This window comes from Passer domesticus, chromosome 5 (assembly GCF_036417665.1).
Source record: "Passer domesticus isolate bPasDom1 chromosome 5, bPasDom1.hap1, whole genome shotgun sequence".
Taxonomy (NCBI): Eukaryota; Metazoa; Chordata; class Aves; order Passeriformes; family Passeridae; genus Passer; species Passer domesticus.
The window spans coordinates 69,117,307-69,144,959 of record NC_087478.1 but is presented as its reverse complement, the minus strand read 5'-3'; the positions used below and the strand labels follow the sequence as shown (position 1 = coordinate 69,144,959).

Below are 27,653 nucleotides of genomic sequence, written 5' to 3'. Positions count from 1 at the left end.
GGAGGACAGCAGGAAAAGCAGCTCTGTGGAAACCACTCAGTGTAACTGCCCAAAGGCCTCGTGGAAAACGCCAAACAGAACCAACCAAAAGAGGTCACGCTCCTGGTTTAGCTGCACAATGGGTAAGTGTCTAAGACTAAGTTTCTTGGAGGAGTAGGAAGCCTGTTAGACCTGTTAAAGGAAAAGGAACAGTCACAAGCCTGTTCTTCCTGATCCTGTGTTGCACAGCTTTCTGCCAAGGTCGTGCTTTGCCAGCAGCTCCACGTGTGCGGGCAGAGAACAGCAAGAACCCTGAAACCTGGCAGTACTGGGCACTCAGGATCACAACAGCCTGCACAGTAGAGGTAAATTAGGATGGTAAACCCAATGAACCGTGCAAAGTTAACACTCTGCTGGTACCATCCTTCCTCCAATTTTTGACCAGTGAAAGATTGCAACTGGAGATGAAAGCAATACTTTTTCTATTGTAGTCTTCTGGAAGATACTAAAAAAAAAAAAAAAAAAAAAAGTAAAAATTCTACTACCAGGAATAGAAATATTAAGCTTACATGTGACTGCTCTTGTAGCAAAAAGAGCTGTAGAAACTAGTTGCTTGGAAGCTGGCTCATAATTGTGAAAGGCTATGCTATTTGCTTGAATGTGCAAACCAAAATGCAACTACTAGGCTAGTAAAAATGAAGAAGGAATAAAGATTTAAAAAGCAAACATGAGAAGGAGGATGCCTGAAGATGAAGCTTTCTCCACAGCAGGCTATAGCAAGTGGGTAGCGTGGCAGGTTCCTCTCTCAGCTTACACAGAGCTGAATTAACCCCTGCTCTTTGCATGTAATAGCAAAGAACCTGGCCAGAGGAAGCATTAAGAACATTAGAAATATTTCCAAGACTATTACTTAATTATTCATTCTCCTTTATTTTTTTGTGCTTCTAAGACAAGATTTTCCAGCAATTATTGCTACATGTTTTTCCCTATTTTTCAAGGACTTAGGAAACAGGGGCAGCCAGCCATTGGGTAAGCTGGCAACACCCCAGCCTTCCCGAGGCTGCTTTGCATGTAACACAAACTGTGTTTTATCATCACAGAGTTGGAGTTGCAGTTCATAGCTTAACAGTAATGAAGTGATGCACTTTGGTACACGTGGACTGCAGTCAAAAAAAAATTCCTCTGATATTTCTTTCCTCCTCCTCCTTCCCTGTTTCCATCTACTGGGAAAAAACTTGCAAGCAACAGGAAAATAAACAACCTCAAAACCCTCACCAAAAACGCCCCAGCCCAAACCCTTCATTTGGTTCAGGTATACAGAAAAGTGAGCCCCAAGTAGCAGAACTTGCAATTGGGAGGAGCAATCAAAAACCTTCCATTGCTACCACCATGTTCAGTCTCCACAGCAGCAGGAGATATACTCACCTAGGGCAGCTCTCTGGTGCACCCCATGCCATTGCCTTACCACTCCAACACTATTTAAATTTTTAACTTTTTACCTAATTTAAACCATCTCACCCCTTGCTGAGTTTTACAGGAGCTTGCATCCATCCTTTACACTCCCTTGAACATCTACAGGGATACTCTCAAGCTGCCATTGGCCCATCACACAAGCTACAGAAGGCTTTTGGTTAAAATCAGCACATCAAAAGCAAGATGAAGTTAGCAGGAAGGAATGAAAAAAAGGTCCTTTCACTTGAAGCTTTGCTGCTCCCAGCAAGTCCATGTAGCAAGATGGAGAATGGTACTGGAAACAATCCTGACTATTACAAAGCAAAGTGAAAGGCAACTTTTCTCACCCTGGGAAGAAGTGTATCATTCTGCCTGCCTCACCACCCTTGAGATGTCTCCAGGTTTGTCTGGTGAGGATGTGAACTCTTTCACAAACATTATTAAGCTCCAGGTAGCTATGAGTGGCTACCTGCCTGACTTCAGGAGAGCTCCTAAATGAAAGTTTAGGCAGAGTGGGTTAGTGCTGTCCAAGCACGTGTCAGATTTTACAGCTACTGCCAGAGAGGAAAGTGCTGAAAACCAGCAACACAGCTTAGAAGGGTCAGTGCAGAACTCTTGTGCAAATTTATCTTCTGACACAGACAGAAAGACATGTAAGGAAAGAATTAAAGGCAATAACTTTTATAGTTCTCTTTGGTTAGGGCAAGGCCTGGCAGCTTCCTGAGTCCTCTCGTCTCAGAAGTTCACATTGCTATGTTCAAAGCAACCTATGCTACCAAGAACAATGATCTCTGAAAATACTCACAAGCCAAACTGCAAGGTAGGAATATCAAGAGAGATGGCTTGAGGCCACATAAAACACTTTCATCAACTGAACAAAACTGAATCAAACAGCCTCAGAAGTACGGCAGTTTCCGAGTTCTCTCTGAAGTCTCTCTTCAACAGGAGCACTGGGTCTTCTCCACGCTTGGACTGGCAATCACTGGCCTGGAGTCAAGACTGAAGCTGTTTGGAAGGTTCTCCCCATGAAGCTGTAAGGTATTTCGGGCTATCAGCTCCTTAGCCATTAATGTAAACACCTCTTCTATGTTTTGAGCTTCTTTTGCTGATGTCTCCAGCACAGCTAAGAGCCCGTGCTTCTCTGCAAGGGTGCAGGCATCTTCAAACAGCACCTGGCGTTTGTCCAGCGAATCCGATTTGTTCCCTTAAAAGAAGGCAAAGAGATACTTCAACCACTCAGTCCATCAAAAATTTATTTTTAAATGTGATGCAGGAATTCAGTTTTGTTAAACAATAGATTTATGTTAGCAGTAAGAGTTACTGGATAGAACAAGACGTGAGAACATCAGAGCCACAAATATAGACTGTGGTTTAAAACTACAGCAAACCACATGATAGCAAAAGAGATGAAATTCAAGAAAAAGATAAAAACCTGTGCTCATCTGATTACTTACTGTAGGTAAAAGATTATTTTGAAGTAACTATTGGTCATGTTCCCTAGTGGTTTTAAATGTTAAGTAGCCTTTAAGTTGAATTTTTTTTTAATCTTTTGGGGTGATGTAAAAAGAAAGACAAGAATTCAGATCAGCTACCTTAATGCCTAAAATATATACTTCTTTTTGCATGTATAGATTAAACTTTTACTTGTGGCGCTTTAGTCAAAATCTATCATTAAACACTTCAGATAAAATATCTTTGTATATTTAGACAGTTGCAGCACCTGTGGATTAATCAGTTCTAGTAGCTGGCTGAAGTCTACATTTATAGTTTCAAGACAACCTTTCATCAAATTAATATCTTGAATATATATAAACTAACTACCCTCCCATAAAGTCCCTTTAAGTATTTCTAAAAGAAAAAAAAAAAACAAAATCAAACAAAACCTATCTACCCCACAAAAAAAACCCAACAAACAAACAACAAAACAAATCACAAAAAACAAAACCCAAAAAAAAAACCCCAGCCAAAAAAACCACCCCAGCTTGAGGGTTATTTGCCTTCTTAAGAGGAACCCACCTTTTCCTCCTTCAGTTCCAGATAGGAAAGTTAGGTTTCCTAACCTTAACCTCCTGCTAGAAAGGTATATTATATGACTAAGCGTAATTAAATGTACAACGACTTCTGCCAATGTAAGTAAAGCAAACACCACGAGCTTTGCAAGAAAGCACCAAGCTGGATCCTTAACAAAAGCTTAATTTTTTACTAATTCCAGAACTTTTCTCTCTAAAATAAAACCCAACAACCCCCACCCCCGCCCCACCATACACAGATAAGTCTCTTTCTTTAGATTCATGACAGAAGTTAGAAAAAAAAAACCAGCCAAAGTGCAGCGATTTACACCTCCCCTACCCCCAGTTCCAAGCGCTGCATTAGAAGCAGGTCAGAATTTAGTTTGCTTCTTCCAGAGGAAGGACAGGAGAAATCTCCTGTGCAGCGCAAGCACGGAGGGTGCTGGGAGCAGAGGCAGCAGCTCAGGGGCTCACTGCTGCCCCAGCCCCGGCTGCTGAGCTGCTCCCAGCACACTGCAACAGGCTCAGCCACGCCAGTGGAAAGAAAGGCAAGAAAGGCTCCGGCGTTTCACCACACCACTGTTCTCGTTTGCAGCTTCTTCCCTGGGGGAAGGAAGAGCAGTAATAACCATGAAACCCAAGGGAAAGGAACCACGGCTTCCTACCAGTTCCATTCCCAGCCACTGCTTTCCTCAGAGGCAGTTTCCTGAGCGCCAGTGGAATGCAAGCCAGGCTACTCCACGCTCTGCAAAAGCCATCTCCCCATCTATTGTCTTACCTGCTGGGAATCCCATTACAGAGCAATGCGCATGCATATCAAGAGAGCAGAGAGGAAAGATGAGAACCAGGAGTCTGTGCATCCCCCTTCACCTTGAATTATTGAGCTGCTACATTCCTGTGCAGCAGGAGTACAGGGTCAGGCTTACTGCAGTTCTGACCTCAACAAGGTGGTCCCTGCCTCCAGCCTGGCAGCAAAGCTTGTTGTGTTGTTCCAACACGAAAGGAACAACTGAAAAAACGTTTTGCTGTCTGCAATGGGTTCGGTCCTGTCAGGACCAGGCTGATTTTCCTCATTTTTTTTAAGCTTTTAAGCTTGAATTGACACACTTGGTGATCTATTTTAATTAGAATTGAATTCTTCCTTAATGCACAGTGTATAGATGCTTCAAGTGGTGGTAGGAAATGAGGGAGATTTTATATCCTTATTAAAAATCTACATAACACAATATTTAAAACTAAAATCCTACCAATTAACATCATGACCAAGTTTGCAGCACCATACTTTTCAATTTCATGAATCCAGTGAGGAATGGATTCAAATGTGGACCTCCTAGTAAGGTCATAGGCAAGGATGGCCCCATGGGCACTCCTGTAATAAGACTGGGTTATTGTCCGGAAGCGCTCTTGACCGGCTGTGTCCCACACTTGCATCTGTAAGAGAAAGGACAGAAGTTGCAAAGACGAGTGAACACCATTTTCCTAGGTGCTTGCCCTCAGTATTTGAAGCCCCTTGTCCAGAAGGCAGCCAGATCTGTCCCAGCTCACTCTACTACACCTGTGTGGCTTTGCCTTCCCTAGACCCAAAAAGCCATTTACAAGTCTGTAGAGTCAATCTACACAGACGAAAGAGAAAGCTCCAAGGGTAAACCCAGCTTTTCAAAGAGGCCAAGAAACCCATTTTCAACAACTGTAGCAAAAGATATGGAACATTACAGCCTTTTAGGAAGAGTAAAGAACCCTAATACAGGGCTGGGCAAATCTATATATAAAAGCCAGGCATCCTAACTTTCATCTGCACACAGAGGGAAGTTCTAGCTGACAATTTCTTCTGGTGTTTGTCTTGAAAGTCTTCTTCCCTCAATTTAAGCACACATTAAAGTGGAACCTTTGCAGACTTTGGGGGTTTTCCCTTCTTGATGTTCCAATCAAACCCCCACATCTCTGGAGGGAAGAGACATCTCCAAAGATGTCTACAGCCGTCTTCCAAAGAACTCCCTGCAGGCAAAGCACAAGCCCTCTCCTCAAGTAGACGCAGGGAAGTCACGAGAGCAAGTATGTACCCAAATTAGGGTGCCTGCTTCCCCCAGGACATCCTCCTGAGCGAAAGCTCCACTAGGAAACACCCCTGGTTGGAAAGGCAGCCGGCTTTGCCAGCTGCCTTCGGCAGGGCCGAGCCGGAGGTGCCGTGCGTCCCGCCGCTTCCTGGCACCTGCCCGGCAGGAGGCTCGGGCTCGCTCCCGCCACCGACCTTTACTTTCTTGCCGTCGATGTCCATCGAGCGCACGGTGAAGTCGACGCCGATGGTGTTCTGCTGCTTCTCGTTGAACTGCCCCGTCTTGAAGCGGTGCACCACGCACGTCTTCCCCACGTTGGAGTCGCCGATCAGGATGATCTTGAAGAGGTAGTCGAAGGCATCATCCGCGCCGGAGCTGGGGAACGGCATCGCGGCCGCCGGGCGGGCCTGCGGCCAGCCGGGGGAGGAGGAGCAGGAGCCGCAGGCCGGGGAAGGAGCGCGGTCCCCGGCGCTCACCTGCCGGCGCGGCCCTGCCGGGACAGGCAGCGCCGCCCTGCCGCGGGGCCGGCGGGAGCTGTAGTTCGCCCCCTCCCCTCGCTCCTCTTCCCCGCCCCGGGCTCGGCCGGGCCGCACGGGGGCCGGGCCGCTCGTTCCCGCCCCGCGCAGGGGGCGGGCAGGGCCCCGGCGGCGCCGCGGCCGGACTACAGCTCCCGCCGCTCCGCGGGACCGCCCGGAAGAGCCGCCTCCTCCCGCCGGCTTCCTCCGGCCGCGCTGGGCACGGTGCGCGGGGCCGGGCGGCTTCCCGGGCGTGGGGCGGCGCGGAGCCCTGCCCTGCCCTGCCCTGCCCTGCCCTGCCCGCCCGGCTCCGCTCCCCGCCCTGCCGAGGACGTGGCCCCAGCGCCCGGAGGGAGCCGCGTCCTGCTCCCGGGCTGGGCTGGGCTGCGCTGCCGTGGCCGGGGCGGGAGCGCGGCCCGGGTCTCCCCGGCAGCCCGGGTCCTTCTCGGAGCATTCGGGGCTCGGGGCCGCCCCGTGTCCTTCCTGCCGGCCGGCGTCCGGCGGGGCATCCGCGGTGACAGAGCGTCTGCTTGTGCTGGCTGCCGAGGGCCCGGTGGGTTTGCGGCTGTGCCGCTCTTCTTCTGTCTGGCATAGGAGTGTGGGGGGTTTGTTGGTTTGGGTTTTGATGGGGTTTTATTTGTTTTTTGAAATTAACGTCATTTTGAAGAAAAAATCCTTTCGTTTGTTTTGCGCTTTGGAATATTAAGGCTGCGCTTTCCTGCCGGCTTTGGAGGGCAGTAAGGTAGCATTAAGGGTGTTTATTTTGAACTTAAGGTGTCTTGTTTTGCCTTTAAGTGAAAGGATAAGGTAGAACACCGAGGAGAGCTTAACAAATAAGGGTGAAAGCCTATCAAAAGCTTACTCAGAATACCGGCTGGCCGTAGGTAAATAGTGCTAAATAGTTAGATGAGGCAGTCTTACCACTCTAAAAGCACTCCTCCTCCTTTCTTAAAGGCATGTGCTTCACTGCCTTGAGTTCTGTGGCTCATCCTAATGCCGAACTTTTGCTCTTCCTCCACCACAAAGTTACTGTGGTTTTCTCACAATAATTAGAATACTAACTTTAAAGAAGAAACTGGTTGCAGACTTCTCTAGCTTAGGAAGAATGCCAGTTTTGAATATAGAAAGGGCAGGATGAAGATAGAGGGAAAATAAAATATTTTGTGGTTGTCTCTACGCTGTGAAAATTTCCTTCTAGAAAGAAGACCTGAGATTGGAAAGCTCTGAGGAACAGATTGTTCCAATAGCAAATGCTGTTTAAAAAAAAAAGCAGATGACTTTAAGGTCAAACCAGGTCTTAGCTTTAAAAGGACTCAGTATCTTGGACAAATAAGATCTGTATTTGCGTATGTTGACATGAAGCAAGTAGTAAATCTTGTGCTTTGGGCTGCAAACTGATTGCCCAAGGAAGGAACTTTTCCCCACAGCATTGCACAACTGGCAGTGTTTTGGTTTCCTCGGGACAGCTCTGTTATCTGCGGGGTGGGAGGGGAGGGAGAGCCAAGGAACCTCTTGTATTTGACCAGCAGACCGTGTGGCTCGCAGGCTGGAAGGACGGTGGAGCTGGGAAACTGGAGTGCCTTGGCTTCCCTTCTCAGTGCAGCTTGTGTGGGGGACAGCCCTGAGCTGTAGGGTTACTGCTGCACTGTGTGGTGCTTGTGTGGGGGCTGAGTCTTCATTCACTGGTGCTGAGAAATGGTCTGGGACCTCAGGTGAAGGTAGTATCAAGACTGCTTGCAAAGTTGCCTCTTCAGGGCTAGTCTTGCCTTCCCGTAGCTCCAGTTGTAGGCACTTTTTTTCCTCTGTGTGAGCCCAAGCAGTGTAGACATGTGTCCCTGCAAGGGGATGCTGTGTGCCAGCTGGAGCAGTGGCGCTGTGGCTCAGGAGCTCCTGGGCTGTGTGGAGACGGATGGTGTCAGGTCTTGCACAGACTCACTGCATTTGCCCTGCATGAGAATGGAGGTGTTCAGGCGTGGTGTAGGATAAATGTGACTCTGGTGTCTCAAAGGTGTCGTAGCTGGGTCTGTGTTACTCAGAGGATCTCCATGCCACACTCTGTTTTGGAGGTCAGTTGGTTTGCATATCCAGCAGTAGGTGGATATTGCTGTTGGTCAGGCATGTGTCACCGCTGGGAGAACAGGGAAGGGAGACTGCCTGCAGTGAAAGGTATCTTGATGAAAGCTTTAAAAGGAGGAATAGAAAGTCTGTGTGAAATAAAGAGTTTTCAGCAGCAGGAATTTGGATGAAAGACTGTCTGGGCAATGACTTCTACTTTCTCCAGGTGTGGTTATGAAGCTGAACTTGAAAATACTTCTGTCAGATGTGCAAATAATTACAAACAGCACCTGTGGATACAAAAGGACTCAAAGGCATTATATTCTGTCTTATTTCACTGCTGATCCTATGGGGGAGCAGGGGTGGTGCTTTAGTTTACCTCTCCTCAGCATTCAGAATGTTTGTGGTGTTGACATGTCTTCTGAAATATGTGGAGAGAGATTCATCCCCTCACTGCCCAGTGGGGCTGTTTCCCAAAATCTGTTGGCAAACATCATCCCTTGGCCATGCCAGCACAGTTGGGGCATTGGAGTGGTGTGACATGGAGCAGCATGAGGAAACTGTGTGTCTGTGATGGCCTTCCCTCAGTACTGATAGTTTCTGGTTGTCTTGAGGTTGAGGCAGGCGTCACCCATGCCCTACACCCATGTCCTGTAGGGACAGGAAGGTGTGACTTGTGTGCTGTACTAATGAGTTACAGACTGATGGAGCTGTAATGACAGGCTTGAGAATAAACAGGAAAGGATTCCAGCTGCTGGATTTCAGCACTGTCCTCACAGCTACTTCCCTTCTTCCATCTATGCAAGTCCACTCTTGGGCATATTCCTTCAACAAGATCTTAATGAGGCAGTCAGATCCCAAACCTTTTTCCAGCCAGAGCCAAATGCTGTTCTTGTGGCTTCATCACCTGTCTGTGTCCAGCCAGGCAGCAGCAGAAAGCTCTTATTTATGGTCACTCTGTAGTGCACCATGTGTGTAAATGGTGCACAGTGGTCTGTAATCAGAGAATGCTGGAATTTGATCGATCAGGGGGTACTCCTTTGATCCTGGGCAATGAAGAGGCATCTGCTAGGAGAGAACCAAAAAAGAAGTGCCATGAGGGTACTGGGAGAATGGGAATAACAAGAAACCTTAAGCCATAGAAGTTACTGAGGAATGTACAAGTGATGAATGGGTAGTGGTGTGAAACAAGTTGGAAAGGCATGGCATGGCTTTGTTCCATCTGGATTCGAGCTCTTTGGTGAACAGAACTGAACTTCATACATGTGTTTTAATTCAAGATGGTTTTCTCTTCTCCCTTCTCATCTTCTTCTGTTTAAAGGAGAAGAAGAATGACTTAACCAGCATCCAGCCCTCGTGGCCAAGGCAGGAGCAGGGCTAGGGCTGCCAGGACCATGGCTGTGCCTGGAGGCTTACGGAGGCAGCCTGCCAACAGAGGCCTTGTGTCCCACTGCACCCACCATCATATTGTTGTGTTCCTGCTGACCTTCTTCAGGTAGGTTGAGTGTACCTCTGCTCAGAGATTTGTATTTCCACCCTTTCTCCAGAGGAGATTGGGCCAACCTGTGTCTGTGTGTTTCCTGGCAGTTATTCCCTGCTCCATGCCTCCAGAAAGACATTCAGTAATGTTAAAGTCAGCATTTCCAACCAGTGGACTCCCTTCTGCCTAAACAGCACGGTCCCCGAGCTCCACCCATATGAGGTAAGGACACAAGGTAGAAGAAGTGCTAGGAAAGGTGGGCAGCTGCCAGTGGGCTGAGCTTGTGGGGCTGAAGAAGCCCCTTTAGGTGTTCCTCACTTCTCAGAATGTGAGTGGAAGCTTCAGGTGTTGGTATTGTAGTTTTATGGATCACCAGGCAATGCTGCAAGCTTCCCTAGTGGTGCCCAGGGAGAAACTTCTCAAGAAGCTACAGTGTTCCAATGGAAAGAGGGCCCCAGAAGAGTCTGCAGTAGGCAGAGGCATGGAGGAGGGGGAGGAGTGACCCTTCCTCTGAAGGGTTGGAGGCAATAAACCAAAGCAGTTAATGGGTTTACAGAGAGTTCTGTCAAGTCTTGGCTGTGCTTTCTCTGTGCCACCCTCTTAAAAGGATAGCCAAACTAGGAGACAAGAGAGCTGTCTGACAGTGCTAGCTGTTTATCCTAAATTGATGGCGGAGAATGACATTTTGTCTTGCATCTGAAAGGCCTGATTTCCATGCTGACCATCCAGTACCCCTTGTCTGTAAAATTCTGGTTTCAGGTAAAGCAGTGGGAGTTTTGGCAGTGCTTGCATGCAGGAAAGGAAGTTTTAAACTGCTTGGTTCTCACAAATGGGAAGGCAAGAACTACCTCCTGGTTCCTACCATGGGGTTTTTAGGGCTTTTTTTTTTTTTTTTGGTAATGCTTTGTCCTGATGCTTTTGAAAAGTGGAAGAAATCTCACATCAAAAGCTTGGTCGCAGGCCATGAGATCTGTTAGGGCAGGGAGTTTTAAGTCAGCTGCTGGAGCATAGAAATCATTGATTATTTTGAATGTTTGAAAGAAGGAATAGAAGGATGATAAATGCTGACTTCTTGTGACAAGTGAAAACAGTGCATTTGGCTTGTAATGTGTTCAGGATTTTATAGTATGGCCAAAAGGAATAAGCATCTCAGGGATGCTAAAATGAAATGCAAGATGTTTGTATTTAGTTCCTTAACTAACATTCAAACAACCAGTATATTTTGGAAGCTGTTTTGATTTCTTTTTAAAATATATAGATGGTTTGGTGGTTGCTGGATGTTGAGATGCATGTGTCTGATCAAGAAAAATGGTCAAACTGTTCCTTTAGTTATCAATTTATGTTACATCTGTTAAACTAAGTGGATGTATGTACAGAATGTTCTGGAGAGGTGGAATCAAGCTGAAACAGATGATATTTGAGTTAGGCACATCTGTAGGTCACACTTGGGTTGGGTTTGTTTGTTTTCTAATGGAGGCATGGTGGGAAGGGAAGAAAACTTTGTTGTGATTAACTTCATTAATTCTTCAAATTATCCTCAAAGCTTGCTATTTTTTTAAAATCTGATGTCACTAATCTTTCTTTGGGACAAGTGCGATTTTTTTACCCTTTTTTGATCATATTGAAACTAAAGTGAAACTCAGGGTAAGCACAAAACCCAACAACATTAGTGATGACTGAACTTTGTTGTAAATAGTTTCAAACCAGTCTATTTCTTTCCCTTGTTGCTTTTGTGTTCTTTCTTTTCTGTTTGTTTTCTGTCATTTCTTGTTTTGGCTGCTGCCACAAATAATTTAAGGGAATTATTCATTTAGTGAAGACAGCGAGAGAAGTACAGAACAGATGCTGCACATAAAACAGAATATTCCTTTATTTTATTATTCATTAAGATGCTTGTCAGTGTTTCAGAGTAAGAAGCTGTCTAACAGTTGCATGCTTGTTAGAAGTAGGGTTTGTTTTGCCACTCATTTGTCTTGATCCGGTGAAAGGAGCATTTCTCACTTCTGGTTTGCTAGCTTACATTTTAGAAGTGAAGCAAGGTGTCAGTGGACATTTTCTGCCAGAAGATAATGCTAGAATTGTTCCTGATTTGATAACTAAAATGTTGGAGAAATGGGAGCTTGCTTGGGCCAGGTGCTGTTCTGCTTTGGAGCTGAGGTTTCCATTGAAACAGAGTAGAATGAGCTATGCCTCTCCCCTTTTACCTGTCAAAATTTTCCCTCTGTAGCTCTGGAACAGCAGCCATTTATTTCCAAATGCAGAAGAAGCAACTCTCTTCCTGGGAACACTGGACACCATCTTTTTGTTTTCCTATGCTGTGGTGAGTAAAACCAACCCCAAGCTGCTCAGCTTTGGTTGATTTTTGTTGGGAAGATCACAATAAAAACAATAAAAAACTTAGTTCAGAGGCAAACCTTTTTCAGTTACTGTTAGTTCTGCCCATGCCTGTCACCCATGTGAAGATGCTTGTTAACAAACACAAGGGAAATACTATCACTTCAGAATTTCTTACACCCCTGTCACCTGGGAGGACTAGTTCTGTCTCTCCAAGAGTTCTCAGCTGAATTCTTTTAAACAAGAAATGTAATGAGCAGCTACAAGCAGGATTTCTTTGGTGGCAGGAGAAGTGGTTAGAATCAAACTGTATGTTGAAGTAACAGCAGTGTTTGGATTAGCATGGCCTTTCTATGCAGTTTTAATTCTTACAGCTTTAAGGTGCAAATCATCTGGCTTTAATTAATGCTGTGTTTTGTTCTCAGGGTCTGTTTGTCAGTGGTATAGTTGGGGACCGCCTGAATTTACGCTGGGTTTTGTCTTTTGGCATGTGTTCCTCTGCTCTGGTGGTAAGTTGGAACGTAGTAGTGGAATCTAAAAATCTGCTTTAGGGTTTCTGGGTAGGGTTTTGCTGTAAAGGAGAAGAGGCTCTGTTTCTGTGTGAATCTGCTCGTGAACTGTACCTCAGTGGTCTCAAAGCTTGCAGGTCTAACTTGGTGCTGGATGCATGTGCTGCACTGCCTAAAGCATGGAGCATACATGACTCTCCCCTTCCTGAAATGTCTAGCTCTGGACACTGTGTCAGAAGGAAATTCCTAAGTTTGAGACCCTGTCTAGAGACTTGATGAACAGCTTTTGTTCATGTATTTGGGCTTTGCAGACTGTTTTGTGGTATAACTTAATCTCTTAGACCATGTATGTCATTATTGAGGCTTTTGCTTCTAAACACAATCTTTGCTCTGTTCTTTAAAGGACATCCTAACAATACCAGGCACTCATTTACTTACTTTATATAATTGCCAGGAGGGTATGTGTCAAAAAATAATGTCTGCTTAAAACAAAGGGTGTTTTGTGTTCAAGTTCAAGCTGCTTCAGATAAGCGTAAATCAGTTTTATCTCATGGTTTTCTGGTTATTAAAGTAGTGGTAAAATGTGTGGAGTGTGTTTGTTTTACCAGTGGCTACAAGCCTGTTGACTGCAAGTGTACATCAAGCACCCTGTGCCACAATGTGTGTTTATTTTGGGTTAGAGCACTTAGTAATTTGAGACCTGGCTGTAGTATTTGTGTTAAATTTGGTGAGGATACATGACCTGTGAGGGTTCTATGTTTGCAGAGAGCCTCTCGGATTAGCATGTCAGTACAACAGCAGATCAAGAGGCTACTGTATTTTTAGTATTGTCATTGAAACTATTTGTGTCTTCCTTCTCTTCTCCTGTTATAACTGTGCTGTTTGGGGAGGCAAAAGTCTTTGGAGAGGAAGTGCCATGACAGCATGTTTGTCTCTGGAGTCAGAGCTGTGCTGGCTCAGCAGAGGGTGCTGTGAGCCCTGTGCTGTGTCTCAAACAGCCAGCCCATCCTCTGCCCTGGCCCCTGCACAGTTCCCTGAAAGCTTGTTCCTTTTTTTAGGACCCCACTCCTGCTTGTCTTTCAGCAGTAGCCTCAGGGTGTCTTCTCTGTTTTCCCCCTGCTCTCCTCTAGGTGTTCTCCTTTGGCACACTCACAGAATGGTTGCATTTCTACAACAAGTGGTTCTACTGCTGTCTCTGGATTGTGAATGGCTTGCTGCAGTCCACTGGCTGGCCCTGTGTGGTTGCTGTCATGGGAAATTGGTTTGGAAAAGCTGGGTAAGCTGAGTTTTCTTCAGTGACTCACTAATCTGACATGCTGATTAACAGATTGAACTGAAATTCTCAAACCAGAAAGGCCAACTGTTAGATCATAATTAAAATTAGGTAGGATGAAATATGCCTTACTTGTTACATTCTCTCTCTCTCTTTCACTTTTGTGGAGCCACAAAACAGCCTGGTGTGAACATAATTGTGTGTGTTAAAAGCATAGGTTCAAACTTCAAAAATCCCATAGTAGAGTGACTGAATTTTAATTTTCATACCACTGAAAAACCTGTTTCTGTCTGCTTAGCAATAAAGAGAGCTAATGATAACTGAGTCATCCTAGTCTCTACTCTCGCTTCAGGGTATTGCAGATGAGCTTCAGTCATAGTTTGTAACCTTGTTGCCAGCTCACTCTCCTTTAACACAGATGTTACAGGGTTCCTGGCTTATCTATTTGGCACTTCCAAGTTGTCATGTGTTTTGTTTTAAATGAACTTTGAGCCCCTTTGAAGTGGAAGGGAAAATGGTGTAATTTTATTCATAAGTTAAAGTGAACTTGAATATTTTGTTTTTGTCTTGTTCTTAATGTCATCTGTCCTCGCATTGTCTGCTTCAAATCTTTTTCCCCTTCTGCAGGAGAGGCTTTGTGTTTGGACTCTGGAGTGCCTGTGCGTCTGTGGGAAATATCCTTGGGGCATTCCTTGCCTCCTGCGTTCTCAAGTATGGCTATGAGGTAGGTACCTGGCTTCTAGCTACACCTGTCTGAATGGGACACTGGTTTTTTATCCCATCTTTGAGAGATAACAGCCTTGTGTATACAATTTCATCTTGCTGAATTTTGTGGAGGCAGAATAGAAAGGCTGTTCATTTCCTGACTCTTCCAGGCTGGGAGAAATGAGCCTGAGACTCCTCTGTAAAAGGGACTGATGTTATTAAGGAGGTCTAGTGTCACATTATACCATCTTCTGATTTGGGTGGCTTCAAGTGCTCTTCAGAGTCATCCATCACAGGTTCTGAGTTGACTGGAGTCCCTGGAGCTGGAAGGGCACAGAGGCATAGCTGCTGTGACTGGGAAGAGGCCAGGCTGTTGTGTGGCAGTGGACAAGTGAGCATAGGGAATGGGAGTGACCCAGCACGTCTCATGGCATGGGGCCTCTGAGGACTGGCTGTCAGAGCTGAGCTGGTCACTCTGGACATGCGAAGGCTTAGAGCACCAAGAGCAGTCTTCCAAAGCCTGGGAGAAGTTTGCTGGGAAATCAGAGCCAGACTCTTTCCAGGACTGCACTTTGAGAGAGCAAAAAAAGCAGTGGGTGTAAAGTGAAGCAGGAATGGTTCCATTTGGATGTTTGGAAAACCATTTTCCTCTGATGTATGTTAAGCACTGGAACAAGGAAGGGGACAGAGCCTGGAGGATCTGTCTCTGGAGAATTTCAAGAATCTGATTGATCTGAGCAACTTTGTCTGACTTTGGTGCTTGACTCTTCTTTGAGCAGTCCCTTCCAATAGAGCTGGATGTCTGGTTGTGTTGGCTCAGCTCTTTCCTCACTGCTGTCACCTTACAGATAAGCCTACATAGGACCAAGTCTATTTAGGAGATGCAGAGATCACTTGTTTCCAGGTGTCATGGATGCAGTCTGGGTTGTTGTACCTGTGTTTGCCCTCTCATGAGGTTGGAATGTAAAGAAACCCTCATTAGAGAGGGAGGTGTATGTGACTGAAAGTGCTTTAAAAAAGAATGTTTTATTTATTTCTTCTCAGTATGCTTTCTTGGTGACGGCCTCAGTGCAGTTTGCTGGAGGAGTCATTGTGTTCTTCGGGCTCCTGACGTCGCCGAAGGAAGTGGGTGAGTGGAAGAGCTGTGCTATTGCAGTCCCTTCATGGAGAGAAGATCTGCAGCTTTCCATGTAGTACTACTCATTCTGACAGCATTTATCCTCAGGGCTCTTATCAAATGGTGCTGCACCTTAGTGCATTTAATGGAGCAAATGCTTCACTTGCCAAGATCACACTAAATGGTACCATAAGCCTGGCTCTAACATCTCCACTAGGATATGCCTAATTATCATTTTTTCTTCACCTGAAACATCAGTATTTGTTAAAGAAACAGCAGGCAAACTGATAACTATTGTAGGAGGAAACTATGGCAAGCCTTACATGTGCAATGGGAAGGGAAAGTAGCTTTGGTCTGCAGGTCTCCCACAGCCAGATAAGTAACTCTTGGGTTGGATGTGTTTCTTGGGTGGTAGGCAAGTCAGAGTGCAGCAGGAAAACAGAAGAACTCTGGGGCTTTGACAGGGCTGTGGAGGATGTTTCCCAAGTGCCTGCAAAGGCTGTAAAGTTGGGAGCTCTAAAGCTGCCATGAAGTGTGCTCATAAGAATGCTCTGCATCCCAGGAAGCACAATGCAGTTCCCAGGCCTTCCATTCCAGCAGAGGCATTAACAGGCAGCAGCTGTCTGAGTCCTGCTGCCACTCTCAGCCTCAGTGCTCACGGAAGGTGGCACCCAGGGCCAGGGCTGAGGATCCCAACCCCTCAAAAAGGGGGGAAGTGCACTAATTTGTTGTGTCTTCCAACTAATGGCCAGACACTCAGAACAGACAAAGCCGACGCCAGGATCACACAGTACTTTCAAGAGCCCTAGAAGACAAGGGGTAGAAAGTGGCGGCACTGCAGAACACCATCTAGAAGAGTTTCTAAGCCAAAGGAGGATGGAGGTATGGGAGAGCAAGGGAACTGCTGGAAGGGAGAATTGCTTAAAAGAAGTGAGCATAGCTTTAGAGTGGGGAGAGGGTGAACAGGCTGTGGTCTGTTTTTCCTGTTGCTTATTCCTTGTAAAACTTAGGCCTCCCTGAGCTTGGAGCAGATGAAGACGAAGCCAGTGTGGAAGAAGATGCCAACAGACCCCTAATGGGCAATGATGATGTAGATGATGATGACCAGAATTACTCCATTCAAGCAACTGACAATGACAACCAGCCCAAGGCCATTGGCTTTTTTCAGGCTTGTTGCCTTCCTGGTGTAGTACTGGTGAGCACACAGATTCTTAAGAGTGAGCTGACTTAACTGTTGAACATAAAGCTGTCTTTTTGTGTTGTCAGGATTTGTACACATCATTGTTAATATGCTGACCATATGTTGTAGTGGTTGGCATCTGATGTCTCATGCTGTTAAAATGTTGGGGTTGAGCCTGCTATCCTTGTGTACATGGATGATGCTGTCTGGATGTGTGGTGAGTGTTGCTCTTCCCATCCTGCTTCATGGAGTGCATGTAATGAGCCAGTGAAGTGCAGCAGAGATCCTGCCCTTCCTGCTGTGAATTTGCCATGGCCAAAGGTGGCTGTAGCATCCTTCCTTGGTAAGGTAGATGCCTGCCCTGAGGAGTGGGGTTCTCACTCCTAGCTAAGCATCACACAGAGCTCTGTGGCACTGATACTGAGATGTGAAGTTTTTTTAGTTATCTTAAAGCAGAAAGCTGGCCTGAAAAGCCTGAATCAGTATGATGTAACATCTGGCAAAGTGTGGAGGGTTTTTTATGAGCAACAGGAAACAAGGTCTGGTGATGCAGTTTCCACATGTCCTTGTTCTGTCTCTTGAAAACTTGTTCTTCTGTATCAGCAGTATTGCCCAATTCATGTTCAGCTGCAAAGTTAACCTGTCATTAAAAAACAATGTTAGCCTTTTGCATCAGGACACACATTCTGTGTGCCTCCTGAATACTGGAACCTGTACAAGAAAGTGGGCAGACTGGCTGCCCAGCAGAGCAGTGAGAGCTGCCCAGATTTGCCATGGAGCAGGACTACTGAATGGACAGTGTTGTCAGGTACCCTTAATGAGCAGTTGGCTGTTGTGATTAAGGCAACAGAAAACCTAGAAGGGATGGGTGCATTGTCAGTGTGTTGAGTGCAGAACACCCACAGTCCTGTTGTTAAGGATGTAGTTGAGGGGTGGCAAAAGAAAGCAAACCCATCTTGAGTTCTTTCCTACTCTGGATAAATGCCTCACACAAACGTTAGTGATGATATCTGCCTCAGTTGATGTGTGACTTTTTTCACTGGCCTGAGCAAAAGGAGATGGCAGCAACTAAGGTTGCTTGCTTTGAACTTTGGGTTTTGGGGATACGTTCCACACCCTAATCCAGCAACCTGAGCACCTCTGAGCCAGAGTTTTATCTGATGTTGGCTTAGTGTCCAGCCAAACAGGGATACATGTCAGATTGTTGAGAGACCAAATACTGAGAGAATCTCCAAAGCCTTATCAAGATTCTACAAAGAATTTATTTGACATATTTTTTCTGTAGCTCCTCTCATCTCCTGCTGAGTGATACAGTGGAAGAGTTTTAGTACAGACAGCTTTCCCCTGAGCCTCTAGGAATTCAATGTTTAATCACTCAGACAATCTGGTAGACAATTTCTTAGTGTGTTGTAATAAATATCACTTTGTACAGTGTACTTTTGACACCCAGAGGTAGGAGAACCCTACCAAACATCCCCATATTTTCCATGTATAGTGGAAATCAGTTTGTGTCCTGTAAGAGTGAAAAAGCATTAACAATACAGCTAAGAAGTCTCTATCTATTAAAATAATAAAAATTCAGAAGTGATAATTTTGTGGCATTTAATATACAAAAAGATCTGCTTTTTGAAATTCAAAGTCAAGTGTCCATATGCACAGAGCCTCAAAGGCTGTGCTTTAACATCTTCATACTTGTTTGCCTTTTCCAATGGATTCCTTGAACTGCTATCTTTACTGAAGTAGGGTGACCTGTCTCTCTGCCTGCTGGGCCAGCAGTCCCTGAGAACTAATCTTTGCCACACACATGAAGGGTCTGTAGGAGGAGGTCTGCTAGCTAAGGACAAATTGAGCCCAGCAACCAAAAAAAAGTTGTCTCAGCTGTTGGGTTTGGAAGCCTGTGCTCAGCTTTGGCCAAACCTTTCATCCCATGTCCTGGATTACCTGCCTGGGGATTACGAGTGAAGCTTTCTCTTCTGATGCTGCAAGCAGATGAGCCTTCTGAACAGCACAAGATAGCACAGAGGAGCCACTTCACATAACTTTTCTCAGCATGATGCACAGTTGACTAAATCTCAAGCTTGTTTTGTGTCATGTGGCTGGCTCCCTTCTCTTCAGAAGGTGAATTAAATTTTCTTCATTTTCTGAAGCCTAGTGTCATTTCCTCTCAAGATTACGCTGAAAGTGTTTTAACCCATTGCATTCAGTGATTTAAAAAATAACCTTCTTCACAATGATTTTTGAATTCTTGGGTTCCCTTTGATGTTCAGCATTAAACTTTTATGATGCTGCCTTCTTACATGAAATTTGGAAGTGCTTTCCCCTGAAAGCTTTAGCTGGATCCAGAGCTTTATGGAAATAAGCAGAAATGCTGTTTGTATTTCTCAAATGCTAACTGCTCACTGGCCCTCTCTTTGTTCCAGTACTCCTTGGCCTATGCCTGCTTGAAGCTGGTGAATTACTCATTCTTCTTCTGGCTGCCCTTCTACCTCAGCAATAACTTTGGATGGAAAGAAGCAGAAGCTGACCAGCTCTCGATTTGGTATGATGTGGGAGGAATCATAGGTGAGTGAGCAGGGGAGGGACACCTTCTTGCAGCTGCCTCCCTGGTGTTTGAGAATGAAAGACAGTGAATGCAGCCAGAGCAGTTGTGTTCAGTGGGATCCAGCTGTTCACTTAATGTGGGAAAAGTCTAGGTTTGTGTGTGGCTGCTTGGCTTATCTTTTTTTTCCTTAAACACAGAGTATATGACCCCCTAAAGAGTTAACATATAACTGAAGGGCACTGTCATATCCTTGAAAATTACCCCCAGCTGGCATTTTTCTTTACCGACTAGGACTTCTTGAAAAGTTCTGTGTACAAAATGGGGCCCCTGCTTGCTACTTCCTTTCTGACGGTACCCTTGGGGAAGATTTAGATCTGGACTTGGTGGGTTCTGTACTGTCCTGTGTTTCTAAGCACAGATTCATTGCAGATCTCAGGAGAGCAGGCACCAACTGTGTTATGTTCAGAAATTAAACGTAATTGCTTTGATTTCTGCTGGCTGCAAAACCTAACCCGGTTCCTCCAGAATCAAAAGTATATTCTATGTATGTGTTTGGACTTCTACTCTCCCGTGCTCAGGTTCTAGCTTTATTCCCTTGTTCAGTTAGCTTTCTTATAATAGACATCATTGTTTGGGTCCATTCAGGGTCTAGTTTTGCTGGTTTTGCCTCTGTGGTGTTTTCTGCATTAGGCTTTCTCAATATTCTGGCTTTTACCAGCAGAGCAGTTCCTGCAGAGGTACCAATGGTACATAAGATGATTTTTATTGGCCTTTGGCATTTGTTGCATTCAGTTGCACCTGCCCTAAGTAGGTGAGACAGCCCCTGTGTGATAATGTTTTCCCTGTGACAAAGAGCTGCCTTTTCTTGCACTTTCAGTTAAAGGAGCCAGCCACAGCGTTCAGCTTGCTTAATCCAGGGTTGTGGTGGTCGTAGAGCTGTGGTGATCCTGTAGGGGAAGAGAAAGGAAAGTAGGAGCATTGGCTAGTGTCATGCCAGAAAAAAAAGAAGCAATAAATTCTCAGTAAAGCAGTATGAGTAGTTTTCTCTGCTTTATCTGAGACTTAAATTTGCTGTTGTCTCTGTGTCTGGGGCAGTAAGGGTAGGAGGCTTGGCTCTCAGGATTTTAGAGGGAATGTGTATTGATGAGGAGGCCACTGCACTCAGTGAAACGAGCTTTGTTCAAGGTGTCAGCATCCTGAGCCTGACAGTGAGACTTCTTTTTTTAACAGGTGGGACTATCCAGGGCTTGATTTCTGATGTGCTGCAGAAGAGAGCCCCCGTGCTAGCAGTGAGCCTGCTCTTTGCTGTGGGCTCTCTCTTTGGATACAGCCGTGAGTACTCGTGTGCTGCACAGGGATAAGAGGCTCATTCAGTACCTCCTAGAGAGAACCAGAGCACAGCCTGTTCTCATTATGTTTTCTGGCCTTCAAACTGCTTCTGGATCAGAATGGGGCCTTTTGGTCTATTCTGCTCAAGTGTGGCACTGCACAGAAAGAAATCTGTTCTCTGGTTAATTGGGTGGAAATTAATTCTCTGAGTGGCTGGATTTCCCTGTAGTGGTGAGTTATGGTACTGATCCTTCTGGTACGGATCCTTCTCCAGTGTCAATGAGATTTTTGACATTGTCATTGTGTCAACACCATAATTGGCAGAGCAAGAAATCTTGGGTGCATCCCTATCCTATGAGGAAAGAGAATCTGTGGACAGATCTATGCTGGAGTATATATTCACTGTGTTGCACATAAGAGTGATAATGGCCTGAGAATATATGAAGGGAGTGCACCTTGCCTTGTGCAGGAACTCGCTGTGTGTGGGCCCTGAGTGGAAGGGAGTGAGGAATTCAGGTGATGCCTGGACATGAGATACCAGGGAAAACTGTCTGAAATGCACTGAGGGGCTGGAATGGAAAACTAGCAGCATGTACACATGCTGCTGGAAAGGCAAGGGGAACCTGTAGGTGTTCAGACATGGCTTTGAAAGGTTTTGGAAAATGTAGGAAGAGTGAAAGGGCTGGTTCAAGTGCTGCATACTTTGTGATGAGAGAGTTTGAGCTGAGTCTGACTTCCCCAGAGAGATAAATGAAGGATTCTCTTAGTATTCAAGTTTTATTTACACTCACCTGCTCTTTCTCTTGCAGGTTCCCCAAACAGCAAACCTATCAATGCTGTGATCATGGCAATTACAGGTAACTTCTCAAAATCCACTGTTATGCTGGTAGACATCTAAATTCATTGCAGAACAATCAGTAACACCAGCCTGGTGGTGGTAAGGTGTTTGTGTGTGCTGCATCTCTGCTGGTTTTGCAGAAAGAGTGAAAACTGGGCCCCAGTTTCTGTTTGGAAAACAGCTGTAGGAAAACTGCCTTACAGAGGGAGATACAGAATATAGACTGTATAGAACAATGGCCTGGAGCTGAGGGGATCTGTCTTGGCTCAGTATGATGGAGGTGGATTCATGCCAAAATACCTAGCAGTGATCTGGTATCTGAGGAAGTGGGTATATGGCAGTCATGAGCTGCAGCTCAAACTTGAGGGTGTTTGTCAGAATCCAAAATACCCTGTGTGCTGTGAGAGGTCACAAGCTTTTTGTGCTACCACACATACTGTGCTGTGTTATGGAATTAGGTCTGCATGAATAGAGCCTTTCTTTCCAAACACTCTGATTTCAGTACTTTCTGTCCTGTTGTTGTGGGTAATTTTTTTTATTTTTTGCCTTCCATCTCTTCCGTGAACCCCTGGAGACTGAGGCTGTAGCATGGACGTCCATGCTGATTAAAATGTTCTTGTTAGCTCTTTCTGTGTGACTACTCCAGATATTCAGGGTGTTCCATGGCTGTGTGTTTCAGATACCCCTCTACCTGCAGTTAGTCTCTGAGCACTGTCCCTAGTCTTAATTCTTGTCCTGAGCTTTCATGGTGGAAAATCTGCGTTTTGAAGATATTTTGTTGAGAATCTATGTGAGTATTTGTTTTGCACCAAGGCTGTTTTCTTGTCGCTTCCAGGATTTTTCATTGGAGGCCCTTCTAACATGATCAGTTCTGCAATTTCTGCTGACCTGGGGCGTCAGGATCTGGTGAAAGGCAGCAGCGAGGCTCTGGCAACAGTCACAGGAATTGTGGATGGAACAGGCAGTATTGGTGCTGCCGTGGGCCAGGTGAGGCTGCCAAAGCAAAAGAGAGGTCTGGGGAAGGAGGAGAAGTATCTGTTGTGGTTACAGATGTTAGTGCATTCCTCAATCTGAATTTGTGTTGGGAGACAAAGAGAGGGTAAGGTTTTTTTTAAAAATAATTACTTTTGAAGCAACCAAGGGAACCTGTCTGTTTTAACAAAGTTTCCAGTGGAAACAATGTAATTAAGAACTAAACTAAGCATTCACAGTGCTAATGTTAAGGCACTTCTGTAATTCAAGTGAATTTTACAGACTTTCATAGCTGGAACATCAAAAAGCTTGGCCAAGTATGGAAAAAAATATTTTGAAGTTTGAGATTTTTTTGTTTTGAGGTGATTGGCAAACCTTCTCTTACAGAAAAGTGTATCTCTATAACTGAGTAAAATTGTAATACCTGTTATGAATGTTACCATGTTTATGAAGTGATTTAAAATTTGCTTTTATTTGTGCTTTCTCTTTTTATCTGTGGATGTCTTTTACACCTTGTAAATCCAGCCCCACTTGCTTCAGTAGTCCTTACAGTATGCTGCCAGAGGTCTGAGGAGTAGAGCGTTGCAGAGGAGGAGGCTGACAGTGTGCCCACTGGGGATGTTTTCTTCTCAAATACAAGTGTTAGCTACGTGAAAGAACACAGTGGTGCTTTGGGGAGGATTTAGCAGAGAGATTGGAGCCAGTTCTGCTCCAGGCATCCTCCAGTGGTGGTAAAATACCATGGATGCAGGCGAGGCTTGTGAGTTTCTTTTCTAGAAAGAGCTTTGGGTTTGTGCTTGCCATTGAGTGCCTGATAAATACAATCATTCAGTAACTGTTTTGTAGGATAGATGCTACTTATCTTTTCTGAACATGGAAAATTACAAGTGCTTTGAGGACAAATATCAGTGTACTGTTACACTCAGTGTTCTTCTGGCATCATCTCAGTGTTTTTGTCTTCCCACACACATACCGTCCAAACTCACGTCATCGTAAAAAGTGGGTCTCGGCTTCAGAGAGATTCCACCTGCCTTGCCTTCCAACACTGCATTTATTCCAGCAGAGACAACCACAACGTCATTCTGGGGGCGTGTGAATGACAGCAAATGCACAATGAGCATGTTAGAAATTCAGATCCTGTTCTGATATACCCAGTGGTGAAGAAGGGAGGCCCTTGTGCAGCATCTGAGTATAAATCTACTAATAAGAGATACATTTTCTTGTGTGGCCCGGGCTGCCCAGTTGAGCTAGGGTGCAGCTCAGAGCAGAGTGCAGTCTCAAGTGTCTTGCCTAGATGAAGGGTTAAGTAGTTACTGGTAGCACAGCTCTTGAAAATGTGTCCTGTGTAATTTATAAGCCATTCTAGAGCTTTTAGTTCTTCTGAGAGTACTTACATCCACTTATGTCCCAGTGTTCCGTGCAAAAACCTTGTATTCAGCAGAGTCAATTTGTCACCCTTTGAAACTGAAGTTCAGCTCTGTCTTTGTGCTGTTCTGAGTTACTGTAAAGCTTCAGGGTGGTTTCTCTGCTTTGCTGAAACTGTGGGTTTTGTACAGAAAACGGCTGCTGTCCTGAGTCATCCCTTCTGACAGGAAAAGATCAATTGGAATATCTTGTGATCAGCTCTATGTGGAGTGCCAACAGCCCACAAAGTCTGGAAAATGAAAGTGTCATGCTGAAAGTAATGTTTATCTTCCCAGTTTGAACAATGGTTTTTTTTTTTCCTTTCTGTTTAGTATTTAGTGTCTTTGATCCAGGAGAACCTGGGATGGATGTGGGTTTTCTATTTTTTCATTCTAATGGTAAGAAATCACCTTTTTAAAAAATTATTTGTCAAAGCTCAATTTGCCATAGGATGTTTTTGTGGGAGCATGAGAACTGTGACTTCTGATACCATTCTCAAAGTGGCTTTGCCTCAGGTTGTCTAAGTGAAATGAGTTCATTTTGGATCCTTTAAAGTCATGTTACCCAACAGGAACTAAGATTGTAGCAGAGACACAAAAGTACTTGCCCAAAAATACCTGTATGCATTTCCTAAAGCTCATACCACCTGACTTCCAAGGTGAGGCTTCTCCCTCCTTCATCTCCATGGTACATTGTTTCTAATATTTTCAGAGAGCTGAAGTTAGGCTGCTCATTTGTTAGGTCTTGAAGATTAGTGGAGAGAGTGGTGAGGGTATTGAAACCAAACTGAAAATGCCTTGGCCTTGTTTTGCCGCTGGGGCAGAGAGCTGTTGAGGCCCTGATGTCCTCAGCGTCACCACAGTGGTGAACACTGCACTATTTACGTGGACTTCTCTGCTGGAAGTGCCAGGAGATGTTTTTGCATCTGCGCTGGCAAGGGAGAAGGCCACTTTGATAACCAGCAGAGGTGGTGAGGAGCAAGGTCACTGAGGAGCTGGAGAGCTCATCTCTGTGAAAAGGCTGGAACTGTATGAGCTTTCCTGCAAGCCCAGCCCTTCCTCTGCTGTGCCACTCTGTCATTGCTTCTCTAAGCCTGTGTCTTCCTGGGATGGCCCTGGATGCACATTGGGGCAGGGGGGACTCAGCACGGGTTGCTCTGTGCTAATTGTCCTGGATTTGCTTCTTTCCACAGACGAGTTCAACGATCCTGTTCATTTCACCGTTGATAGTGAGGGAGATCAGGTTGCTGCTGCATGAGCGGCGCCTGCGAATGCTGGCAGAGTGACTCCTGCTCCCCTCTGCCTGGACTGCTCTATGGAACTGACAGCTGGACACTCATCAAAGCTCTGGGAGACTTATTTGTTACATCCTCCAGGTTTGGACTGATTCAAAAGAACTCCACAAGACTTGATTGACTTGCCTGTGGTGAGCTCAGTCGTGAAGCACCAAATACCTGTCCTGAGACCACCTGTGTCAAGGAGCTGCTGACCTAAGCCAGACAATCCATGGGACTGATGGATTATCCCAGACTCTTCCAGCAGTCACACCAGGATCTTCTGTTGGGTGTCTCATTCCTTTTCTTATTTATTTCTGGATGTGCTGACCAAAGTCAGCTCTTTGAAACTGACGGTTCTCAGGAGGCTGTCTTGCAATGAATCTTGATGCTCTTTTGTGCTGGTGAAATCATACAGTGCAGTTCATGGGTAGTCCTAAATTTCAGATCACCTTAGCTTTTAGAAAGGGCAAAAATAATTATTTGGGATTTATGTTGTCCCGTTGTTTAAAAACTGCTGTTGCTAAATCTCTGCACAGATGGACCTCTGCTGTCCTGCATCTATTAACTGTTACATATTCCAGTAGAGTCATATGAAGAAGTTACCTCTGTATTTGTTTTTAACATTTTTAATAATGTTACTAATCTCTGAGAAAGGAGATTTCATTTTTTTTAAACTATTGAAGCAGACAAAATAGTGTGCAATACTTTATGTAATCTCTGAAATAAGCCTTAATAGGTCCTTTGTGTCTAAAGGATCCTTGAATGGCTTCAGGGATCAGTAATGGGACACAAACACTTTCACTACTTTGTTTATTGAACCTGACCAATACTGACCAAAATGGGTGTGAGGTGACCTTCTGAAGGAAACTGGTATCACTGACTTCATACTCCTTGGGCAATTGCTCATCTCTAGCAAAGCAGGATCAGAATGGAATTAAAGGAATTTAAGGGACCTGGCTGCTCTCAGACAGGAGCTGAAGTGTACTCGTGGAGTAGCATTAATGAGCAACTGCTGCTGTTTCCCCTCATGCTCCTGTTGCTATGGCTGCATAGGGGACTTCAAGCTCCAGGGTTTGGAAGCTTGAGTTGTACCTTGAAGGGAAAGGTAGCTGCAAGTCTGCCTGCAAGCATTAAAAACAAGTGGCTGTGCTTGCTGTGGTGGTGTTTGCATGCTCTGCAGTACTGTAGTAAGTGGGGTTGACCAACTGACAGCTCTAACATTTATTGGTGATCTTAATGGGATCATTGAGTAACTTTAAAAAAAAATGCTTTCTTTATGCCTTGAGGTGTTTCATTGTAATAGGTCTGTTTAACCTGCAGAACTTGTGAGCAAACATTCTGTCTAACTAGTCATTGCCTGGATGGAGGTAGGGAACAGCAAAATTGGAGCTCAGAATTTGAAACTTTTTAAATGGGAACAGTTGCCTTTTCAAAATGTGCATTAATTTTATTTTATATTTTAATTAATGAATGTCAATTTTTAGTCGTGTTGATTGTAATGAGTGGAACATCATTAGTGCCTTACGGTTTTACAGTTTTGAACGGTTGCTTGGTGATTGCTGCTTCTGTAGTTATGTCTCCATGCAGAGCTTTGCTTAATGTGGAACTAAGTTGCCCCATTTTATATATTTTTTGAGTCTTTTTCTCTGGGTGGAGGTGATTGTTGCATCTTTTTGTTGACCCTCAAAGTATTTCAGTGCTTGGGAAAATGATGCCATTAAGCTGATACAGGGCTTGAGTCCTGGTCTTGACTCTTCTCGTTCCCATTCCAATTTTTGCCTGTATAATTAGAGCAGGAGACTGATAATCTATCATCCTGTTTTCAGAATTATGCCCTGGGGTTAGTGCTAACATCCCAAGCTACTCATTAGCCTCTGTACAAATAGAATGAAAACTCCCTGAAATTTAGTTCTAAAATTGATCATGGCACCATTTGCCTGAGCCACAACATCTGAGAATCTCTGGTTTCAAATTCCAACCTGGATGAACTTTTTGGCTGCCTCTGGGCAGCAGATAAGCTTCTGATGAAAGGTGGGGTGGGAAAGGGACGTTGCTGGGGTCAAGGGGGAGGACAGGCCGGCCCCTGTAACAAATGGCTTCCTGTAAACAGTTCTGTCCCCTCTTGAGAAGTGTCAGAATTGATGGAGCACCAAGCCCAGGCTGCCCAGCCACTGCCTCCGAGTGCACGGCGCTTTGGGGCCACCCCCAATTAGTGAGGTGTGCCTAAGGCCTCGGGATTGCTGCTGTGCTTGCTTGTCCTGGGTTCTATGTATTTCTGCAGAGTTCTCTGAGGGAGAAAGGTTTTCAATTTGGTCATGTCTGAACTGACCTCACATGAATAAACATTCTTTTACTTGATCTGGGCTTGTTCTTCCGTGTGCTTTATTCCACTCTCCCTGGTGCAGTTCTGCTGAGCATCCTCCTCTTCCTCCCTTCCTCCTCCTCACAGGTCTGGCTCTAACAGCTGCTTTTCACTCAGCTGCTGTGAAAACCTGAGCCCTGACTAGTGCTGAAACCAAACCCTCATCCCAGCCTAAAAGGGGACCATGTTCCCAGGGCTGCAGTTTGGCACTCTTCCTGATCGGGCTCACAGGAAGTTTTGTGAGAGTCCCCCAACAGAGACTGTGTAA

General features: G+C 45.2%; 2 protein-coding genes and 1 long non-coding RNA gene across 4 annotated transcripts; 2 read left to right on the top strand and 1 right to left on the bottom strand.

The window, feature by feature from the left end:
* LOC135300877 (uncharacterized) lies at window positions 1-1,562 on the top strand. The gene is made up of 2 exons (XR_010362637.1): window positions 1-122; window positions 229-1,562. It is a non-coding gene; the product is annotated as an uncharacterized LOC135300877 (long non-coding RNA).
* RAB19 (RAB19, member RAS oncogene family) lies at window positions 890-6,043 on the bottom strand. The gene is made up of 3 exons (XM_064420841.1): window positions 5,689-6,043; window positions 4,688-4,871; window positions 890-2,635 (listed from the first exon to the last, which is right to left on the bottom strand). The coding sequence occupies exons 1-3, from the start codon at window positions 5,881-5,883 to the stop codon at window positions 2,370-2,372; spliced, it is 645 nt and encodes a 214-aa protein (XP_064276911.1). The 5' UTR covers window positions 5,884-6,043; the 3' UTR covers window positions 890-2,369.
* SLC37A3 (solute carrier family 37 member 3) lies at window positions 5,720-27,381 on the top strand. Of its 2 annotated transcripts, none has more exons than XM_064420840.1 (15): window positions 5,720-5,841; window positions 9,386-9,559; window positions 9,652-9,766; window positions 11,772-11,864; window positions 12,304-12,387; window positions 13,518-13,663; window positions 14,288-14,384; window positions 15,410-15,494; window positions 16,493-16,677; window positions 19,083-19,224; window positions 20,435-20,536; window positions 21,343-21,390; window positions 22,207-22,358; window positions 24,080-24,145; window positions 24,940-27,381. In XM_064420840.1, the coding sequence occupies exons 2-15, from the start codon at window positions 9,459-9,461 to the stop codon at window positions 25,030-25,032; spliced, it is 1,509 nt and encodes a 502-aa protein (XP_064276910.1). In that variant the 5' UTR covers window positions 5,720-5,841; window positions 9,386-9,458; the 3' UTR covers window positions 25,033-27,381. The 2 variants fall into 2 exon arrangements, with proteins under 2 accessions (XP_064276910.1, XP_064276909.1); XM_064420839.1 differs by lacking the exon at window positions 5,720-5,841 and adding an exon at window positions 6,305-6,562.
* Window positions 27,382-27,653: the final 272 nt, after the last annotated feature.

What these genes read in the sequence shown, in the direction of transcription:
- RAB19 (XM_064420841.1), bottom strand. Translation starts at nt 5,883, where the DNA reads ATGCCGTTCCCCAGCTCCGGCGCGGATGATGCCTTCGACTACCTCTTC. An exon ending in TCGACGGCAAGAAAGTAAAG is followed by an intron (nt 4,872 to 5,688) that starts GTCGGTGGCGGG and finishes TTTCTCTTACAG; the next exon opens with ATGCAAGTGTGGGACACAGC. An exon ending in CTTGGTCATGATGTTAATTG is followed by an intron (nt 2,636 to 4,687) that starts GTAGGATTTTAG and finishes CCTTCTTTTAAG; the next exon opens with GGAACAAATCGGATTCGCTG.
- SLC37A3 (XM_064420840.1), top strand. Translation starts at nt 9,459, where the DNA reads ATGGCTGTGCCTGGAGGCTTACGGAGGCAGCCTGCCAACAGAGGCCTT. An exon ending in CCGAGCTCCACCCATATGAG is followed by an intron (nt 9,767 to 11,771) that starts GTAAGGACACAA and finishes TTCCCTCTGTAG; the next exon opens with CTCTGGAACAGCAGCCATTT. An exon ending in TTTTGTTTTCCTATGCTGTG is followed by an intron (nt 11,865 to 12,303) that starts GTGAGTAAAACC and finishes TTTTGTTCTCAG; the next exon opens with GGTCTGTTTGTCAGTGGTAT.